At 29.9% G+C, this 21490-nt stretch overlaps 1 protein-coding gene across 2 annotated transcripts; it reads right to left on the minus strand.

Annotated features, from left to right (window-relative positions):
- Positions 1-254: 254 nt before the first annotated feature.
- On the minus strand, positions 255-21279 carry LOC142322165 (ciliogenesis and planar polarity effector 2-like). 2 transcript variants are annotated; one of them, XM_075360926.1, is made up of 5 exons: positions 21231-21279; positions 18783-19006; positions 12467-12732; positions 9693-9832; positions 255-1091 (listed from the first exon to the last, which is right to left on the minus strand). In XM_075360926.1, exons 2-5 carry the CDS (start codon positions 18913-18915, stop codon positions 878-880), a joined length of 753 nt encoding a protein of 250 aa, XP_075217041.1. In that variant the 5' UTR covers positions 18916-19006; positions 21231-21279; the 3' UTR covers positions 255-877. The 2 variants fall into 2 exon arrangements, with proteins under 2 accessions (XP_075217041.1, XP_075217040.1); XM_075360925.1 differs by having other exon boundaries at positions 21118-21272.
- Between the last annotated feature and the right edge of the window lie 211 nt (positions 21280-21490).

A 21490-nucleotide genomic window follows, 5' to 3' on the forward strand; every position in this document is an offset into this window, starting at 1 on the left:
CTTGCATATACCCAGAACTGCATAGCATCTAGTGTGTACAAGATTATAAGTTATTCAGCTATATACCCAGTGGTTAAATTATTCCTACTCCCAGGAAAACATTTCTTGCAGTTTCAGTTAGTGAATTTACATACAGAATCCATTATGCCAGTGGTTCTCAAACTGTGGTACGCATACACAATGTGCAAAGTGAAGGTGGTACACACAACTTCTCAAGGTAGCATGTTAACAGACACAGTAATACAAAAAAAAAATTATAATATGAAAAAATTTAATTATAATTATAATACAAAATTACAATTGCCAGTACACAGATATCTACTACTAGTATTCCGTTCTCAAACCGTTTTGATATATTATAATACAAGAGTATTTTATCATGGATTACCCTTTCCCTTAATTTGAGGAAATTATTTATGTACAGCAACAACAAGCATATCAGTTATTTGATAGTAAGAATGAGCACGCAACACTGTCAAGTTTTTCTATGTCTCCATGACATGTAGCGACTTGTCAGTCTCATATATGCACTGCATCACACGTAAGCAAATAAATTTTTTAAAAGCCACTATAAAAAGATTGCTATATCTTCCTTCAACAGTTAAGCGAGTTGGTGTTAAGCTGTCAATGTAAGCTGTCACAGTTGCACTGTCTGTATCCTACAGATAGGCTTCTTTTTTTTTTGCTAATAGTGTGACAAATAGCTTACTGAATAAACATAATTTAATTTTTTCAAAAACGTTTTCTTTTCTTACTATAAGGTCAATGGAAAAACTCTAGAAATTTGCCACAATCAAACCCAGATATTTTTACAGCAACTATTATAAATTGATATAAAATAAGTACAGCAGAAAAAAAATTAAAATTAACATGTGACTCAAACAGTCATGCCATTCTTAAGAAGGTACTCTTGATCCCTGATCCATAACTTTTCACATGTTGTATTTAACAATGGTGACATTTTATGTACTTCATTACGATCCACTGAACTGCTGCTGAACTTATTCATCTTCATGACCATTACATGCCATTTTTGTTCAAATTCTTTTATTTCAGCCATTGAAACTTCTACTTTTGATGTCACACTAAACCTGTTAAAACATAATATAATTTATTTTATTGTTACAAGTCATAACAATTTAAATGTAATATGAATGTTAACCTATGATATCAGCAAATTACACAGTCCAGAAATTACAGCAGTATTTGAGAAGTTTGTTTTTGATAAAACTAAATAAGATTTAGTGAAACTACCTTTTGTTTTTATATTATTTGTAAATAGATTACTCAAAAACTACTTGAATATCAGAAAATTAGTTAAAACATATGCATTACAAATACAAAAATAATTAGTATTAGTTTAACCAACAAAAATTAGTTAAAAAATTATTTTCAGTAACACAATAAACTGAAATTACTTTATGTTTTGTTTAAAATTTTGTAATATAAATTCATGTTTCTAGTGGACTGTAATTTGATGATTCATCTGTCAGGAGAATAAAATAATTTTTTACAATGTGGTGTTGAGAGCATTATAATTTAAACGTGACTGAATACATACATAATGTTCATAAAAAAGAATAAAAAATACACAATTATTGCAACATATGTGAACGCCTGTCATTCGAGAGGAGAGAGAAGAGACCAAGCAACCATAGTAAGAACTAAATAGTTTCCACGTCATAACAGTGTAGAAATACACCAAACACTATCAACATTACTATTACATTTATTTTTCTATCTCGAATTACTGCTGTCATTTGCAATCACTCCACATAACAGATTGTCCTGATAATACAATTGGAAGTTCAAAAACAGGTAATTTTATTCCAATTCTTATTTTTATAATATGATTAAAAAATATATACTATTCTAGTCAGATTACTTCCTGATCAACTGGACAAGAAATGAAATAACAGCACCTTTTTTTTATGATAGATAATTCAATTCCAAAGAAACAGAGGAAGGGTTACATTTAAATAAATATTATTCCTATATCTGTTATAACTTTACATAATATCTATAAGTTCACATAAATGATATGTTATGAAAAAAAAAATAATAATAATAATAATATAATTCATGGGATCGTTATTAGTTTGAATTAGTGAAAACTTAGATAAACCAAACTTTACAGCTTATATCCAATTTATAGTTTACAAACATTTTAACTTATTTAATATTTCAAAGATTTATATATGTTTAAACCTCATAGCAATAAGATTATAACAGTCTGAACAGTAAAAGAACATTGGGAAGCAACAGTGGCACTATTATTCAGATAAGATTAGATCCATCACACAACAGTAAAATTGTTAGACTTGTTTGTTGTTTTTACTTTACATAAATATAGATCAAAGTGCAGCAATAGAAAAACTACACGGAAGTAAGTGAATCATTTTCAGAAACGTCATTATCCACTTTGATAATGTAGAATAAGGTACCACAATGAATTAATTAAATAGAATAATTAAATTAATCAGAAAATTAAATTTTAATTTACATAAATGTAATCTGACCCAATCTAAATTAACATAATGAAAATAATAAAAAAAGAAATCTTATTCAAATTAATTAAGCTGAATAATATCTTAATAATATAAGATATTAATATTATCTTTCAAGTAGAAAATTCATCAAGAATTCTTTCACATTTCCTTTCATTATTTTTTTATTAAAAATTTCATGATTACCTGAACCAGTATGGATTAAAGTCCAGATTTAAAGGTCTGTTTAAATATTATTTATACTCATATCTTATAAAACAGGCCAGTGTTTACTATTATTCTTGAGTACGTAATGTATTTTGTATACTACCTTAGCTCACATACAAGGTGAGTTCCATTTCTAATTAAAAATTAAAAATTCTAATTAAATTTGAATGAAATTTTCATTAATTACTTTAATAATTACTCTTTGAAACATTTATAGGTATAATAAGTTAAGCTTTGCTTTTCCAATTTGTTTGATCGGGTAAACAAACAGTTATAACAATTTGAAGGAAGGCTTACCAGATTACTTTTTCTAAGGTCAAGTTGCATTAAATACTTATAAAATAAAACGCTTAAAACTGAAAATTAACTTTTTACATTTGCTTTATTTGGTTTAAGAATGTATATATATGTATTCAGATCACACTAGAATTATTTAGTTGATGTATATCAGTGGAAAGATTATATATGTACATGTTCGTAAAAAAAAAAAACTATAATTATAAAATTCGTATTAAAAATACAAGAAGGTGCAATGATTCTGCAGTCAGCCATATAGAGTGCCTACAACGAAATAGACTGAGAGAATAATAACTAAAATTAGTTAGACAGATATAACTGTAGTTTATAATGAAGTATTATTATATAATTTTAAATAAGTAGAATCTATACAATTATAATATATTAATATATTTCTAATAATTTATACTTAAATCAAACTCCCCAACTACTAGCACATCTTAAAATACTTATTTAAAAACACGTTACAGTAGTTAAGTATATAATTTGTTAAATTTTTAATTTCAATTTTTTTTTTTTTTACTGATAGAAAAATGCAAACCAAACCAGTAAACAAGACAGCCTAGCACTAGTACAGTAAAATGATATTTAGCACTTATAAAATCTCTGGACAAAATGAAATTTAACTCAATTTATATTTAGATGGATTTTTCACACAATCTCTTCCATTCCATTACTTTTGAATGTTAATGCCTTGTGCCATAAAAATACCAGACGTTTTTAATATAAACACAGATATTTATGATAGAATATACGAAGGTTATTTTCTTTTCAAGGTCCGATCTGTCGCAAAATAAAAACCCATACAAAAATTGGATGAACCTTTGCGCAGCGTCTCTAGTATGGCCTTCAATCACGCCACGTCACTTCATTTAGTTCTGAACACGCAGCTAGCACGTAAACATGTCTACAACAATAGCATCTCCCGCCAAGTGAGAAATGCATGCGGTAATTCGATTTCTTCAGGCTGAGGGGTGTAATGCAGCTGAAATTCATCGACAAATAAGTAACGTGTACAGTGAAACTACAATGAGTGAAAGCAAAGTGCGACAATGGTGCAGGAACTTTAAAGCAGGACGTGCAGATGTTCATGATGCAGGTGGTCAGGGAAGGAAGCGAGTGTCAACCGATGAGTTCATTGAGTGAGTGGATGAGGCAATTTGAGAAAATCATCGGTTCACAATTTCTGTATTGACTGATTCGTTTCCTGAAATTTCAAGGTCAGCTCTCTACACCATTGTGAGTGAGAGACTTCAGTATCGCAAACTGTGTGCGAGATGGGTTCCCAAGATGCTGTACGACCATCACAAAACATTGAGAATGGACGCCTCCATAACGTTTCTCTAGCGCCACCACAATGAAGGAGAAGATTTTTTGAACAAAATCGTCACAAGGGACGAGACATGGGTTCATTTCGAAACTGAAGAAACAAAAGAAAAATCCAAACAGTGGATGCATTCTCATTCTCCCAGTAAACCAAAGAAGTTCAAGCGAACCTTCTCCAACAGAAATTGTATGGCTACTGTGTTCTGGGACCAGAATGGATTTCTCTTGGTGGAATTCATGGAACGTGACATGACCATCATTGCAGCCTCATACTGCATGACTCTTCAACGTCTACGAAGGGCAATTCAGAATAAGCAGAGAGGAAAGTTGTCATAAGGCATTGTCTTTCTCCATGACGATGCTCGGCCGCACACTGCAGCTGTAACAAAGAAGCTGCTGCAGCGTTTTCGTTGGGAAGTGTTTGATCACCCACCATATAGCCCGGACTTGGCTCCATCTGATTTTCACCTCTTTGCTCACATGAAACGCTGGCTAGGAGGACAACATTTTGTCACACATCGAGCTGCAGACTAACGTAGAAACATGGCTGAAAACACAGGTGGCGCTGTTCTATGATGAGAGTATTGGGAAGTTGGTACCACGCTTCGACAAATGTCTAAATCGGAATGGCGACTATGTAGACAAATAGCATAACTATGTAAGTATTTGTTACAAATAAAAATTTTTTATTTTCACTGTGGTGTGTATTTCGTGACTGATTGGACCTTGAAAAAAAAATAACCCTCGTATTAATTTCACTGAAACATAATATGTAAGAATTGTGAGACGCTATGTTATCTTAACTGAACAGAGAACTAAGAGTAACAGCCGAGCAATATGTTTATGTAAACTACTATTTTAAGTAAGTAAGAAGAAATAACAAATGAAAGATAAATAAGAAGGATCATGCCTACATGATCGAACAAAGATGTTATATAATACTGAATATTTTAAAGTGTAATACACTATATATTGTATAAGTAAGCACACTTATTCAACAAAGAATTGAAATAAACAAATAGTACTTATCAAATAGTCGTGCCAATAAATATTTGTTTAATTACCCAATTTATTTCTTTTTAACAATATAGGAATCCTGTTCGATTAAATATCTCAAACAGAAAGAATAGGTTAAAAGTTTCTTTATCAAAATTATGTACATTCAACTCAGTATCTGAATTTAATGTATTGCAGCCAATTACCTAAAGTTCGTTCTGTGAGTTTATTGTGAAAACAGTTTAATTTCACAACCAACAATTAACATGAACATTAACATTGAACATATTTTAACATTGAACATGATGCCATTGAGTTCCTGCAACTGCGTGGGAATGTATCAGAAACCAGAACATCTTACAATGGTTGTATTATGTGTTTTTGTGAAACTGTTTTGTTGTACGGTATGGTGTCGTGTTGTATGACATTGATTGCTTATAGGAGTTACTGAATAGTGAATAAAAAGCACAGGGGAACTGCCAAGTACCAAATGGAATCCTACTTTGCTGAGTTCATGTGGTGCCACATGAAGGACAGGATATAGTTCTGGAAAATACTCTATGCATTAACGGTCACCTGGCTGCCAGAAGATGCCATGTAGCAGTCAATAAGTAAATTTTCCATGATATTTAAGTTGAAGGGAAGTAATGCAGTAAACCATAAATTAACAGTGAATAAAGAAATTCATTTGAAAAGGCCACCAATTTAAGGGAACTAGTGGTGGTGTTGGTATTTGATAAAAGTACCAACAAATTTTTATAATGTATACTGTGCAATACCATGAAGAATGAATGTGGCAGAAAAAATGGTTAGGTTGTGATAGTCATGTCTTAGTGAAAACCATACATGATGTTATGGTTGAAACAAAAACTTTTTCGGCTAATTTTAGACTTACAAGTATAAAATTATATTTTTATTGTTTAGAAAAGTTTCTGAATTTGTTACTGGTTTATTATATCATTAAAATAAGTTTACTCTATGGATATATAATAAGATTAACCTACAAACGTTATGTTTTTCTATGTCATTCAGTTACTTTGGGAGTTACTTGAAATAATTATAAATCATTTCTTTGTCACTTATACTAAGATTATTGTAATTCTTTTTATTTTTAGGCTTCAATTTTTATTTGATATAATATAATTTTGATATCAACTTAACTCCTCAAATGAAAAAAAAACTCTAGTGCAAGATTTTTCATTAATTTAATTTAGTTTTTTTCTTAATTTGGTTTATATTGCTAACAATAGATAGAACAGATAAAGAAACATCAATGTTGCAACTCAGCATCATAACAAACCAAATCTACTTTTCAAAGAAATCATACAATTAAGGTAAAATCATTAATAAAAATAGAAATAATTATATTTAATATCTCAGAAATAATATTCTTCTTTTCATTTTTCTGAATATTTTTCCATTCAAGTCTTGCACCATCAATTGAAATTGGTATAAACTGACCACCAAAATCAATTAAACCTTTTAACCTGCTTTTAACTTGCCCCATTCAATTTTTTCAAACTTAAATTGAGCGTAATTCAAGAATGACTCAACCAAACTTCATAAAACTTTTATATGCACAACTTTAGATTAACTACTACAGCTTACCTATTTTTCAATAAAATTGATCTACTAGTTTTGGAGATTTTTGAGCCACAAAATTTTATACGTAGGCTTATAATTAAATAAGGAAACCCCAATTTAAGTGAATGTATTTTTGTACTTCTCATACCTCAAAAAGAAAATTCATTTTCACCCCCCAATCCCTTCATGTGATTGAAAGTAATACCTTAATTTTCTTTGAAAAGACTAAAAAAAATTAAATGAAAGAATGAGTTCGTTCAAAATCCTTTTTAATATCTGACAAAATGAAACTATTTTAACTACCAGCTACAAACTATAGAAATTGAAGTGTTTTTGAATTATGAATGTAAAAATGTAAAGTTCTCTTATGATGATTGGATGCTAACAATCAGACATTTATAACTTGGTTAGAAAGCATTATTACACAATTACTTTAGTTTTACTGCTTGTTTACTAAACTGTTCATCTATTGTTTAATCTCAAAAAAAAAACTTCATTGGTTTCAAAGATGTCATTTAGTTTCAAAGGAAATTAAATAAATCTCAACTCGAATTTATATACTGATCCAATCACTGTACACAACTATTGTTAATGAAATGGAAGGAGGAATCAAAATTCAAAATTAAAATGGAATTAATATTTTTAAAATATTCTGTTACTAAAATTATTGTTATTAATGATCATTAGTATTGTACTGTTAGTGATAGTGGTATAGGGAACTACAAAATTTAATACACAGTATAAAACATTAAATGAAATAAGAATTGCGATTAAGATATATTTAATTAATTATACGTATAATTACTATATTCACTGCAAATTTTCTGTAACTAAATTGCATCACACGAATCATGCACAACTTTAAACAGTTCTGAATACTATACAATATTATATTTCTTACAGTAATATGATTAGCTCTACTATAGGGCCTTGAAAAATATTATTATATATGCTGAACTCTTTGTATTGGCAGTATGGCATTAAAATCATTACTGTCATACTATGTGATATGTCAGCAGCAAATGATAAGCTAATTTATTATTACTAATTAAATACAGACTGATTCAAAGAAACGGGAAATTTAAAAAATTAAATAACGTTAATGAAAAATGTTTTTTAGAAAATGAATTTTATTTCATGTAATTGTACAAATGTTGCCATTTTAGGATACATACATTTTAGTTGATTTTTTAAAGATGAAATCTTCGTGGATGACAATCGTCTGGTTTGACGTAACATCTCAACTGGAATTTCCGCAATTGCTTCTCGGATTTTTGCCTTCAGTTGTTCCGTTGTAGCAGGTCTACTGTGGAACACTTTGCTTTTAAGGTGACCCCACAAAAAGTAATCGCAAGCTGAGAGATCAGGCGATCTGGGAGGGCCATCTAATTTCACCATTTCGTGAAATGACACGTTGTCCAAACAATCGGCGTACAGCTGCCATCGATATTCGTGCAGTATGTGACGTTGCTCCGTCTTGTTGAAACCAGGCTGTGTTAAGAATTGGTGGAAATCTCTTTAGTTGTTCCACAACAAAGGTTTCAAGCACGGCTATGTAACGAGCCGACGTCACTGTAATCGCAAGACCGTTGTCATCCTCAAAAAAATAAGGTCCTATAACACCGTTAGATGACATAGCACACCACACAGTCACTTTCAGGCTGTGCAACGGATGCTGGTGTAGCTGCGTAGTATTTTCTTCTGCCCAGTATCTGAAATTTTGCTTGTTAACAAATCCACTGAGGTGGAAATGCGCTTCGTCTGACATCCACAGTTCGTGAACAAACTCATCGTTATCATTTATCTTCTGAAGCATTACATTACAGAATTGTGCTCGCACAACTGCATCGTTCGGTTTCAGTTCCTGGACGATTTGCAACTTGTATGGATGGTATTGCAAGTCCTTCACTAACATTCTTCAAACACTTGAACTATGCAATTGTAAAGATGCTGAGAGACGACGGATTGACCCATGTGGACTTCGTGTGACAGCATCTTGTAAAGCTTGTAAAACATTCTGTAGTGTATGGGCAGTTCGCTCACGGCCTGGAGGTTTCTTTTTCATTGCCAAACCAGTTTCCTCAAAATTAGATATCCATGTTTTAATTGCATGTGCTGATGGAACACGGTCGTGCCGTCCCAGATTAAAATGACGGCGAAATTCTCTACGCGCTCCTCCACACTGTCATTGTTTTTGTAAAATGCTTTGATAGCAAATGCACGTTCCGCACCACTCCAAGGATCCATGACAACTAAATGGCAGATTAGGTTAGAGAGCCTGGCACCACTTATCAAGTGGTACCAATCGCCCACGGCTACCAACACAACTTTCAAAATTTCCCGTTTCTTTGAATCACCTGTATAAGAATCGCTTTTTTTCTTCTTAAGAATGCAATGTGAAAATGCTAAATATATAAGAAGAATAAAACCTAAATCTGCTTCAATTTACTCTTGAAGAAAAGATATCATTTTTCTTCTATATTTAAAAATAAAAAACTTTTTGTGAATAAAAACTTATTCACTAATCTGATGAAGCAGTCATGAAAAGAAGATTTTTTTACAATAATTAATTTAATATTTTATTAATAATAATATATCTGTATTCTACAACTATGATTTGTTTCAATAAATGTATCACAATGATAGCTTAAAAGTAGTCACAAAATTGATTATATAAATAAGAAAATGGATCAGTTTTTCAATTCATGAATACTTTTGTATTAAAAATAAATTCAGTTCATTAATGTAAAAATTTTTTGAATAATATGGTTATACCTAGTTCCAATCACAATAATAGATGGTTGGCTGGGTTCATCACTGGTGTATTTTGAAATAAGCTGAGGCAAATCAGTAAAACTAGTTTTATCCATAAAAGAGAACACAAATATGATTGCATCAGCTTTAGATTTACATGACTGTAAAATAAAAAAATAATTGTTAATAATATTTACTTCTTTTGTTAATGGTATGAGATACTAATCATACATTTCTTTCATCTAAAATATAAAAATATTACATACAGATTAATAAAGAAAACAATATTAAGTATATAGTAAAACCATATTAATTCAGATTATCAGAGTTGTTCAGAAGATTTTTGGCCTGACACAAGAGAGGTGCAATTATGACCAAATGGTTATGATATCTGCCAAGTACGATTCTTTAGATGAAGTGCTGCCAAGTTTTAGAAACATGCTTTAGGTGTTTGTGGCGATTGAGTAAAGCAAACAAGTTTTGAAATTTTCTGAAAAATGGTAAAATTGAAGTTCAAGTTGTTATATAAGTACTCAGTTTTAAAAGGTTTAACCTCACTGAACAAACAGGAAACGTAAGATATCACTTTAAAGGATTCTACCAATTTTTTTCAATAGAAAAAAACTGGTTGCTGAATTTAAATGCCATACATCCATTCATGGATGTCATACATCCATTCAAACCAATCCATATGGTGTCCTGACTGATAAACAGTCAGGACATCCAAAAAACCAACATGGCTGATGAAATCATCACGTAATGCTTCACAATATTGTATTAATTGATTGTCAACTTAAGGTATGTCTGCTTGTTAATATTGCAGACACCTTGATTCAAAATGTTTACAATATCAGCAAGTTTCATCTAAACATAAAGTAATTCAAGTAAAAATATAAAAAGCTTTGTTTTATAAAATATATCATGTTTGTGGTAGTAGGACCTCAGGTTTTAAACTGATTTTCTCTGTTAGAGTGTGGGAAATTTTATGAAATACTTCATAATAATTACATAACAATGAAGTAAAATGCCCAGTACATTTTACATTATGTTTAGAGTACGTAAAAATCTTTCTGCTTCATGGCTGCTGCATCTGTTACCAGACAACCAAAAATGCACTTGAGTGAACACTTCTCAAAGGTATTTAGACTTATTTAATCATAGTTTTTCTGAGTTCCTTCAATGTTTTGTTATAGTAGATGAAATATGGATTCACCATCTTATGTCAGAGATCGAACTGGACAGGAGCAGGTGAAAGTATGCAAAAGAAAGCAAAAATGGTTCCACCTGCAGGAAACATCACAACCATAGTTTTTTGGGATTCTCGTTGCAGTGTTCATAGAATACCTGGGAAAAAGCAGGACCATCACTGGGCGAGTATTACACTTCACTTCTAGTGCCATTATAGGCTAAATGCAGGTTTCCAGCAATTACTTACTTTTTCAGTAAACCTGAAGAAAAAGCTAGGTGAGCAAAGATTCACATCAAATGATGAGGTCAAATTGAGACAACAGTTTGTTTTGCAGAGATGGATAAATCGCATTATACTAAAAATATTAAAAAGTGAAAAGTTGTTCAGTCTAAATGTATTGAATTGGAATGTAACTAGGAAAAGTTAATAACATTTCCAAGTTATCAAGTTGGTGAGCTGGTAAAATTGGAAAATACATTAAAAAACAAAAAATCTTGAGTTTCCTTTGTCAGGAAGAGAACAATCAACCCTTGTAAAAAATAGGTAGTATACTCACAATTAAATAAAATGTATTTAAAAATAGGGATTATTTATTAATGTTTTTACCACACAGCTGTTTGCCTATATAGAATTAGAGAAAAAACAATTGTATTAAAAATAATTCTGGTAGTTAATATTTAAGTTTCAATTTAAATGACACTTACCACATCCAAATACATGTTAAAACACCATGTGGAGAAAAAACGTTTTACAGTTAAAAAAATAAACCAAAAATTATAAAAAAATAAAATTAGGAAGTCATCTGCATAAAGTTGCTTTAAACATTTTATAATTTAATTTTTTTTTAATAAGGATTTATTCAACAAAAGTCCAGAAAGTGAAAGGCTGGTAAAATGTTAAGTTTGTTGTTTTAGCACCTCTGGTTTTAAACTGATATTCTTGGTTAGTGTGGCAAATCTAACAGAATACTTTACAATAATTCCATAACAATGAAATAAGGTTAAAATGATACTTCATTCAGGAAAACAGAACAGATATGTGTATATGTAAAGGACTCTTCTCTTTTAACCACAAGAGGTTTTTAAACTAACTTTGCTCACTTTTCCAAAACACTTGATTAAAAAATAACAATACTAAGTTTCTAGTTACTAGAAAAATGAAAAAATTAATGAGTGAATTAGTGATAACTTTCCAGAATACAACTAATTCCTCAACAATGTATCAATTTCAATTTTAATGTTTCCAGAGTTAAGGTTGTTGATATGAAATACCTTTATGCAATCTCCTGTCATTAACATAGTTTAAAGGAAAATTCTGAAATTAGTTTTCATAAAATTTTGTTGTTAGTATCCAAGCCAAATTTTTATTTTATGCATCATAGGAATCTACAGACTTTATATTATATAAACTTGGTTTACATTTGATATAGGTAAAGTATTGAGAAACAACAAGAATGTGCAGAGTGGAAAACCAAAGAGGATTCTTAGGTTAAAATTGAAACAGTCATTGCTAATATAAATAACAGAATCTAAAAATTTAATATAATTAACTAAGTACAGAACCACTAAATTAATTACTACATTAGAATTTATAAACATTTGCTTACTGGCAGTATATGACTGTACTTTCTGATACTATTCTCTCCTGCATCCCAACAGTGTAATTTAAACAAAATAATTTTATCCCATATTTTAACTGGCCAGAATATATTTGTTTTACGAATTCCAGTTGTTTCAATATAAGCAGGATTAAGAGATGTACCAGCTAATCGAGCAATTGTAGCTGTTTTACCACCACCAGCTTTGCCAGCAAAGAAAACTTTATATGAAACTTCTTCCATTGTCTGTGCTACTGGAGGTCGTTCTAATATACCTGTTAATTTATTAATAAAATGAATTAGCTCTTAACTCTTATATTACATTAACTCTTACATTAACTTATATTGAATTAACTCTTATATTCTATTACATGGGTTGCAAGACATTATTTAAATAGGGTTAGCTATACAGGGTTAGTTATATAGGTTATATAATGGGTTAACTAATTTTATTAATTATAAAAGCTTGAGTGGAAAGAATTAGTCAAGGTCATTTTTTTCAACTTATTGATTAATATGCAATACAAATACAGTAAATCTTCAGTTATTCATCATCCAATTAACCAGTTCCCTGGTTTCTATTTCAACCCAAAGTTGTAGTATCTCCATTTTCATAGATGTCTGTAGATTAGCCAGCAAGTTAAAGGTTTCACAAACCTCTTTGTTGTTTCAATGATTTATTTTGATATTAATTTGTCAATAAGTAATTTTTACAGGAAAGCTTGCTTTACACTATAATTCTTTTCTTTGGTTTATTACACTTTAGTAAACATATTAAGTTATCACAAAGACAACAATTTTTTTTTTTTGTATCTACTTTCCTAACACTTTTCTTATTTTTTCACAGTTTACTTTTTCAGTTATTTGTTGGCAGTCTTTTTTTCTTAATTAACTTTTAAAAGCAGCTAATTTACAGTTTTTTCTAGTATGTTTGTCAATCTATTCATATCTTCAATGCATAAAATGATATATACATTAATAGGTTCAGTTGTATTATCATAGTCATTTAAGTTACAAATTAGTAATGGTGAGGCAATTATTCCAAATAATATGTTTGGAAAGTTGCTGGACACTGAGATTATGGACGTGTAAGGACAAAACTTTCTTAATTATTACTTTGTATTTTTATTTCATTATTTTATAGAAATGGATATTATAATAATTGCAATAGTTAGCAAAAGGTGATGAAAATGACCTCCTCCATCAATACAATACTGCCAACATTTCAATTTGTTTTCAAACACTTTAACCAGCTGATGTACTGGAATGTCTCATACACATGCCATTATTGCAGTTTTTAGCTCGTCAGTCGTGCGTGGTCTGTTGCGATACAATGCTTGTTTTGCTGCCCACCATAGAAACTATTCTGATGGCACTGTGGTTCCATCTTGTTGGAAACAACCATGATTGATTTCCACTTCTGTTAACTGACCAATGAGGTTTGTTAAAACAGCACAATAATGATCACTATTAACTGCATTCTCAAAAATGATGAACCCACAATGCACGATATACTCAGACCAACCCAAACTCCAATTTTTGCTTATTATTATGTAAATTATTATTATTATTTTTGCTTATTATTATTTATTATGTAAATATTACTGATGTAATTCATGCGAGTTAGTTGTCGACCACAGTCATTTATTTTGTGAATTGATATACCCTCAGAGATGGAACCAATCTTCATCTGTAATGCTGAGGATACCTATGGAATTTTGGTCAATAAAATGTTTAAACCATTGAAAATAATTTAGTCTTTTGGCATGATCTGTAGGTTTAAGTTCATCAACACAGTTTATTTTGTAGAGAAGAAGTTTTAGTTCTTTTCTTATAGCTTTATGTGCAGTTGCTAACTTAGGCATTGACTTTGGTGGACTTTCAGTCATAGCAACCAAAATTCAAGCAGATTCTGTTCGTTTAGTTTTGACAGTCTTCCACTTCGATCAGCATCTTCAACAGAGCCTGAAATTTTTTGATAAGAGTTTAAACTGCATTGCGTTGAGGAACAGGAGTATATGGAAACTTTTCAGAAGATTTGTGCTTCACTAAATTTGTATACTTGTACCTTCACAGAAGATGTGTTAAATGAGAAAAATGTGTTCCTCTACCGAAAGAACCATTACGTTTCAACTCTACAACTAACATCTTGGTTCATTACTGAGCAATGCCCAACAAACCTAACCAACCAACCTAATGCAGAAAGAACAGAATGCACCATAAGAACATAATGAACCACATAATGAACATGCACCACAGAATGAACATAACTTTTAAGACTTTATGAACGTATTATGTTGTACTGTACAACAACAGCAAACTGGAGATATATCAAACAGCTATTAGCCAAACTAATTTCACCAAAATACACCATAGTTATTAGTAAACGCAACTTGAATCTAATACAATTTTCAATAACTTCTTAAAAATGATTCTTCCTAACTCAAAAATATTGCCAACAATAATTTTGGTAATACTACAGTGGAAAAAATCAGCACCAGCAACAGTGGTTGCAAAAACAAAACTAAAAGGATCATAACAAAAGATATACAAACATTTTTTAAAAAATAAATTTGGTAAGATTTATTATCAAAAAGTAACAGTTTCATTAAATTTCCATTGCGAACCATAATGGGTAAAAAAAATTATATTGTTTGATTTAATTTCACTATTAGCCTCTAAGAAAATTTTTCAGGTAGAAATCTGCAAAATACTAATCAAACGATAAATGAGACAACATATAAAGAAGTGATGCATGAAGAATGAAATACACTTTTAGGAGTTCTACTGATAAAATCTGGAATGTTCACATTAACACACTCCCAGGAATTCTTCGTTGGCTGGCAGATTTTGCCTTTATTTCTGCACCTTTAGTAATTCTTGCAACTTAAATTAATGAGTAAATTTAGCAATTTTATATGAAATCTGAACTGAAAAATTGAAAAAAATAGATCCAAGAACTGTATTTTCAATAGTTTTCAAGAAACATGGGGTAAACTACAAAAGCTGGGGTCAAAAAACATTATTTTTGGTGCAAAATAACTTTTTAATGGGTTTCAATTAACCACACATCTCAGGAATGGTCAACCTGAGACTATACCTCATTTACATTCATACTCATCATCCTCATTCATCCTCTAAGTAAAGGAACAGTAAAGTAACACCTTTACTGTGGTTCTGGAGGCTAAACAGAAAAAGAAAGTAAAGTTTACTATTCCAGAGATGTGTGTTTAATTGAAACCCAACCACCAAAGAACATTGGTATCCACAATCTAGTATTCAAATCCGAATTAAAGTAACTGCCTTTATTAGGATTTGAACTATAGAACTATTGATTTTGAAATCAGCTGTTTTGCGATGACAATTTCACCACTAGACTGGTGGTTACGAATGGTCAACCTGGGACTGTGCAACATTACACTTTCTTTACAACAAAATAATAATGACATATATATTAACATGCAAAATAGTAATTCAAATAAAAAGGACAAAATTTGTTTAAAGACAGATTATAAAATCCAGAATACAATCTAATTCACTAAAAACATTTTATAATGACCACTATAATATGATACTGCATTAACACCAGAAAAGTCTAAAGTTCATACAATTAAATTTTCTGCAAATATTATTACTTTTACTGTGTACAATAGAACTACCCCACACTTTATGAATGAGTAGAATACTGTCACTTTTACTACTGTTTACCAATAACTCACCAAACAACTTTCTGCATTCACACACTGTCATGCAGGAATGCTCATGACGCACTTTTCATTCATTGCAACTGCACGCTTGCTGTTTTATAGCTGTCACTGCAACCACCTCGAACTCTCAGGCTTGCAAAACTATGTTTGTTATCACGACTGCACTGAACATGACCTTGCAGAACTACCGACCTTCTCCGCTGGTCCCAGACCTGCAGAACCAGTACCTGCCTCATCCCTTTAATTGTTGAAGTGTAATAATTTTCATCATCCATGCCCTTGCACTTTTCTATAAATTCTTATACCAGTCCAGTAACCCTTCTGGTCGAACGGCTTTTGGAGATGTCATTGTCTGTATTACAAAAATCAAATTGTTCAATGGACTTGTTAGTCTCAAAAAAGAATCCCGTTTAGTTCCTTCTTCTCATTTTTTTCTCTTTCTTTCTTCTTAACTGGAAGAAATTTGTTATACTGGTCCTATTACACTACATTATTTCTCTTTTAGAAAGTATCAATAATCATCAAATTGTATAGATATTTCATGAGTTCATTAGCTAGTGACATGTGAACCAATTTTTCACAGGTGAAATCTGATTTGTAAAATGGAAAGGGTTTGATAATTTTTTTAGACGATATTTACCAAGAGGAATTTTTCTTGTTGTAAATCCTTTGCCCAGACAAGGTTCTGCAGTTAAACATATATTTTGAGGAACACTGTAAATCATGACAAGTTTAATTCTACATTTGGAAGATGTTTTTGGAACTTACATCTTAAAACATTTATCTGCTACAGAATGGAAGTAGTTATTCATATAATGTTAAATAAAATCCTGTTCATACTTTTCTTTACAAAAAAAAAAAAAAAATGCTTCCAATATTTCTCTAATAGATGGTGATTTCTGAATTTCACGCTGACTCATCATCAAATCATAAGTAATCAGCTAGTAATATAAATCTCTTTTCACTAAATGGTATCCTATGTGTTGGTCATCATCTTAAAACATCAAACGGTTCAGGTGATTGACTTTTGTACTGCATTAAACACCTATATGCCCAGTAAGGATTTATTTGAACAGAATTAGTCTTGCTTATAGAAAACTGTAGTTTCTAAGATTATTTTTCTTTACATTTCACTGTTGTGTGCACTACTACCTTGTTTATGGTATAATGACAAACTATATATCAAAAGATTTCTAATAGTGTTTGCATATTGTTATCTTTACCATTCAGGCATTAATCATAATGAATAATATTTCTTGCAGCAGTTCAGCTAGTAGAAAGAGGATCTTTTGATTCCACAATATCCACTTTTAACTTAAATGGTGAACATGTTTGTTGTAGTACTGCATGTATTATATATTATCACATGATGGACACACCTATAGGAGGTTGAATGAAAGAGAAAAGAATAAAATCCATTATGAGTTCAGATTGGAATCATTATTCATTACAATCTCAGTATAGTGGTAGGTATGGTACTGGATGTGCATGGCTTCCATTGAATATAATAAGCTGGCAATAGTATTATGATCTTTTATCACTGAATTTGACTTTTTATCTGATTTTTTTTTTTCTTTTAGTTGGGCTAAATGAATTTTGTCATTTGATGATTTTTCATCAAATAACTTGTAATCATCAGAACCTGAGTAAGAAAATACATCATTCTTGAACTCACTTTTGCTACAGCCAGAAAAATTTGTCTCACTTTCACAATTATCTTATTAATTCCAGATAAGTAAAGTGTAATGTTTATAATAAAACTAAAAAAATATTTTCAACTTACCACACTTACTTTTCAACTTAATTATTGTCTGCATACTTATCATACTGTTATTTCATGTAATAATTATTTTTATGTATTAATACTGACTATAACCACATCTTTTTTTTTTTTTTATTTAGTACTTTATAGTGGCTGATAAAGTCATGCAATCCCTTGATCCTTTCAGGCAGAACATTTGCTTGAAAGGAATTTGCCAGTACATCATCTATGAAATGGTAAACCTGCCTTTCCTAACACTATATATTTAATAAATACTTACGTTATGATTCATCCAAAGGGAACTGTCAGTCTCAGCCAGTGGATACAGTCCTATCTATATAGATAGGACTGTACAAATATATATCTGTCTATACTGTCTATATAGTCTATACTGTCTATAGTCTATACTGTCTATAGTCTATACTGTCTATATAGTCTATACTGTCTATAGTCTATACTGTCTATAGTCTATACTGTCTATATAGATAGGACTGAACAAATATATATTTGTTCACATTTACTAAAAATTAATACTTGACAAATAAAAATATATTAATGCAATATTTATTTGAATTAACCAGTGTAGATAAATGCAATATAATTAAGAAAACTTTTAAGTATAACTGATGTTTCTGAAAAACATTCAAAGTATTAATCTGTAACTAAATTCTACATAGAAAAATTTATCTGGAACCAGAATTTTAAAATACATTATATTCTTGTGTTCAAGAAATAGCTGATAGCTATTTCTATAGCTATCAAATAGCTATAATAAAAATTTTTATAGCTGAAATATAGCTGAAATAAAAATTTTTTCCAGTTACGTAACTAAAATATAATGAGATAAAAAAAATACCAAAAAGTTTTCTTCCAGATGTTTGAGGGTTGTAGAAATGTTGTAAAACAGTTTCACCTTCAGCAGTACTATGCCAGTCCATTTGTACAATGCTACCTGCTGGTAATGACATCTGCATACTCATCTGTGTCATTTTTTAGTATAGAATTCCAATCCAAAGTAAAGTGAAATTTATTGCATAAAAGAGGAAACAGCAGATGTAAAGCAATCATGAAATCAGAAATCTGCAATAAAAAAAAAAGATTCAAAAATACAAATATACAATCGTACAAATACATAAAGGATTCCTCTTTAAAAGTGTTTTAATTTACTTAAATATTTTGTGTAATTTTTTTTTCAGATATTCACAATATTTATTTGTACAGTTCTAGAATAACTTTGGTAAACCAATTGAAGAAAAACTGTGATCATTACATTTTTTTTTTTTAATACGCTTTGTAGCACATTTCTAATTTATGTATTGAATAAATAAAACTGCAGATAAATATTCCAGTATGATACACAAGTGTATTCTTATTTTAATTAATTAATCTTTTTAAGATTCACATTCCTTTGTACTGTTAAATCTATCTGTATAAAACAGAACTTTGTCACCATATAATATCTAATCTAATTCTTATTGATGTAAATGGCTCAAAAAAAGATAAGAATGTGTAAAAACTCTTATATCTTCTACTTAAATGGAAAAATACTTCACTGATTGAGAAGAAACGTATGGTACTTACATATTAACGCCACCACATCTACAGCTTTATTTAAAAACAAAGTAGTCAATCGGATGTTGGTGGAAAATGGGCTGATATAAAGTTTAACATAGATTCAAAACAGTCTCTTTATTAATTTTAATAAATGGTTATTTTATAAATATAATTTAACCAAACTTAACCTAAGCTCGCCAACCTTGACTAATTAACAGGAATGTTTTGATTATTTAAATAATAAATAATTGCAATAATTACTGAATTTATTAAATAAATACTCAAAAAATTACGGTGTTAAATAGTCAAGGTTAGCGAGCGTAGGTTAAGTTTGGTTAAATTATATTTATAAAATAAATAAATAACCATTTATTAAAATTAATAAAGAGACTGTTCATTTTCCACTGAAATCCGATTGACTACTTTGTTTTTAAATAAAGCTGTAGCTGCGGTGGCGTTAATACGTAAGTACCAAACTTATTAACCCAATTATTTGTTTTACTATTCATTCTGCTTTAAATAGATGGTTCTTCACATATTACTAATGTGTGTTAATCTGAAAGAGATCCAAGTAAACTTTCCTTTTTATGAATGACCATTTAAGGGATTAATTTTACATAATTTTATAAAATATTCAGGTACATATTTATTGACGTCTTTATGAGAAATAAAGTTAAGAAAGCATGTAATTTTACATTCTCATACACGTACATTGAATATCTAACCAATGTGCAATAGATATTATGGCAAACGTTTTAACAATCATGAGAATAAGGTGTTAGAAAAGATTCTAATTCCACCATTAATCTAAGAAACCAGAAATTGTGTTAATAAGGCCAAACAAAAAGGTTTTTTGAAATAAAAATTCAAAAAACTACACAACGGTAAAAAATAATTAATAGATAAATTAATTTTCATCAAAGAAATTGGGTATATAGTACAGTGAAATTAATCTTTTAACTACCAATTTGCTATAATTTATCTATTTACTATCCCAGATATCTCATACAACTTTCTAAATTCTGAGCTGCAAACAGTTTCATAACAGTAAGCACAGTAAGTGCACCTGTATCTTGTTACATCTCTGGATAACCAAACTAGAATGGACTTAATTAAAACCTAATAACAATAATGGCTCAGGACTATCAAGGAGCCTTATAAATAAAAATAACTGGCCCAAAAATGTTCTATCTTTGGCAGAAGGCACTAACCTTCTAGACCATTTTAACACCTGTGCTTATGTAAATAGTTTTCATTTTTTAATTAGTAGATATTGTACGGGTTAAAATATACTATTATTTTTTTAAAAATGATTTAGTAACTATTCATTGATTAAACAGTTATATTTATTGTTTTTAAAATTGGAAACTGTAAATACAAAAGTAATATAATACTTTTGCTAATTTATGTAGGATGCGATTTATTTTTTGAAAATACATTTTTAGCTCAAATTGCGACTACAAGGAGTGAGTACCACTGGATTCGTATGAATATTGAATATCTACGATAGAATCTGATCACTTCTTTACAATTGAAAATTTATGGATTTCTTTTAAAAAATGAAGCATTGAACGGAAGCAGAATATGCAACAACCTCAACCTGTTATAACCTAGAAAACATATATAAAAATACATACACTACAATAACATATAAATCAAGAAAACTATTAAATTGTCAGATCTCACTTTAAAGATCGTAATAAATTTTTTTTTAATCTTTTTAAAAAGTAAATGGTATATAGAAAGTTACATTTTACGTTTGTGATCGTAGAAAACAACCCAAACACTACGCTTCTCGAACGAATCGTTTCATTTGAGGTGTAGCATTCTTACACGATGCTTTGTGATAATTTCTGGAGGTAAATATAACGTCATTAAGGAGATAATATAACTTTATTTTTCTAATGTTATTTTAACGTTAGAAAAATAAACTTAGTAACGAAATATAACAGTGTATTCGAATTTTATTTATGCGTTTGTAAAAAATTCATAACCATACATTTTTTGCTC

Source organism: Lycorma delicatula, chromosome 3 (genome assembly GCF_047948215.1).
Source record: "Lycorma delicatula isolate Av1 chromosome 3, ASM4794821v1, whole genome shotgun sequence".
In the NCBI taxonomy this organism is placed as follows: domain Eukaryota; kingdom Metazoa; phylum Arthropoda; class Insecta; order Hemiptera; family Fulgoridae; genus Lycorma; species Lycorma delicatula.

What these genes read in the sequence shown, in the direction of transcription:
- LOC142322165 (XM_075360926.1), bottom strand. Translation starts at nt 18,915, where the DNA reads ATGACACAGATGAGTATGCAGATGTCATTACCAGCAGGTAGCATTGTA. An exon ending in ATCTGGAAGAAAACTTTTTG is followed by an intron (nt 12,733 to 18,782) that starts GTATTTTTTTTA and finishes ATAAATTAACAG; the next exon opens with GTATATTAGAACGACCTCCA. An exon ending in ATTATTGTGATTGGAACTAG is followed by an intron (nt 1,092 to 9,692) that starts GTATAACCATAT and finishes ATGTTTTAACAG; the next exon opens with GTTTAGTGTGACATCAAAAG.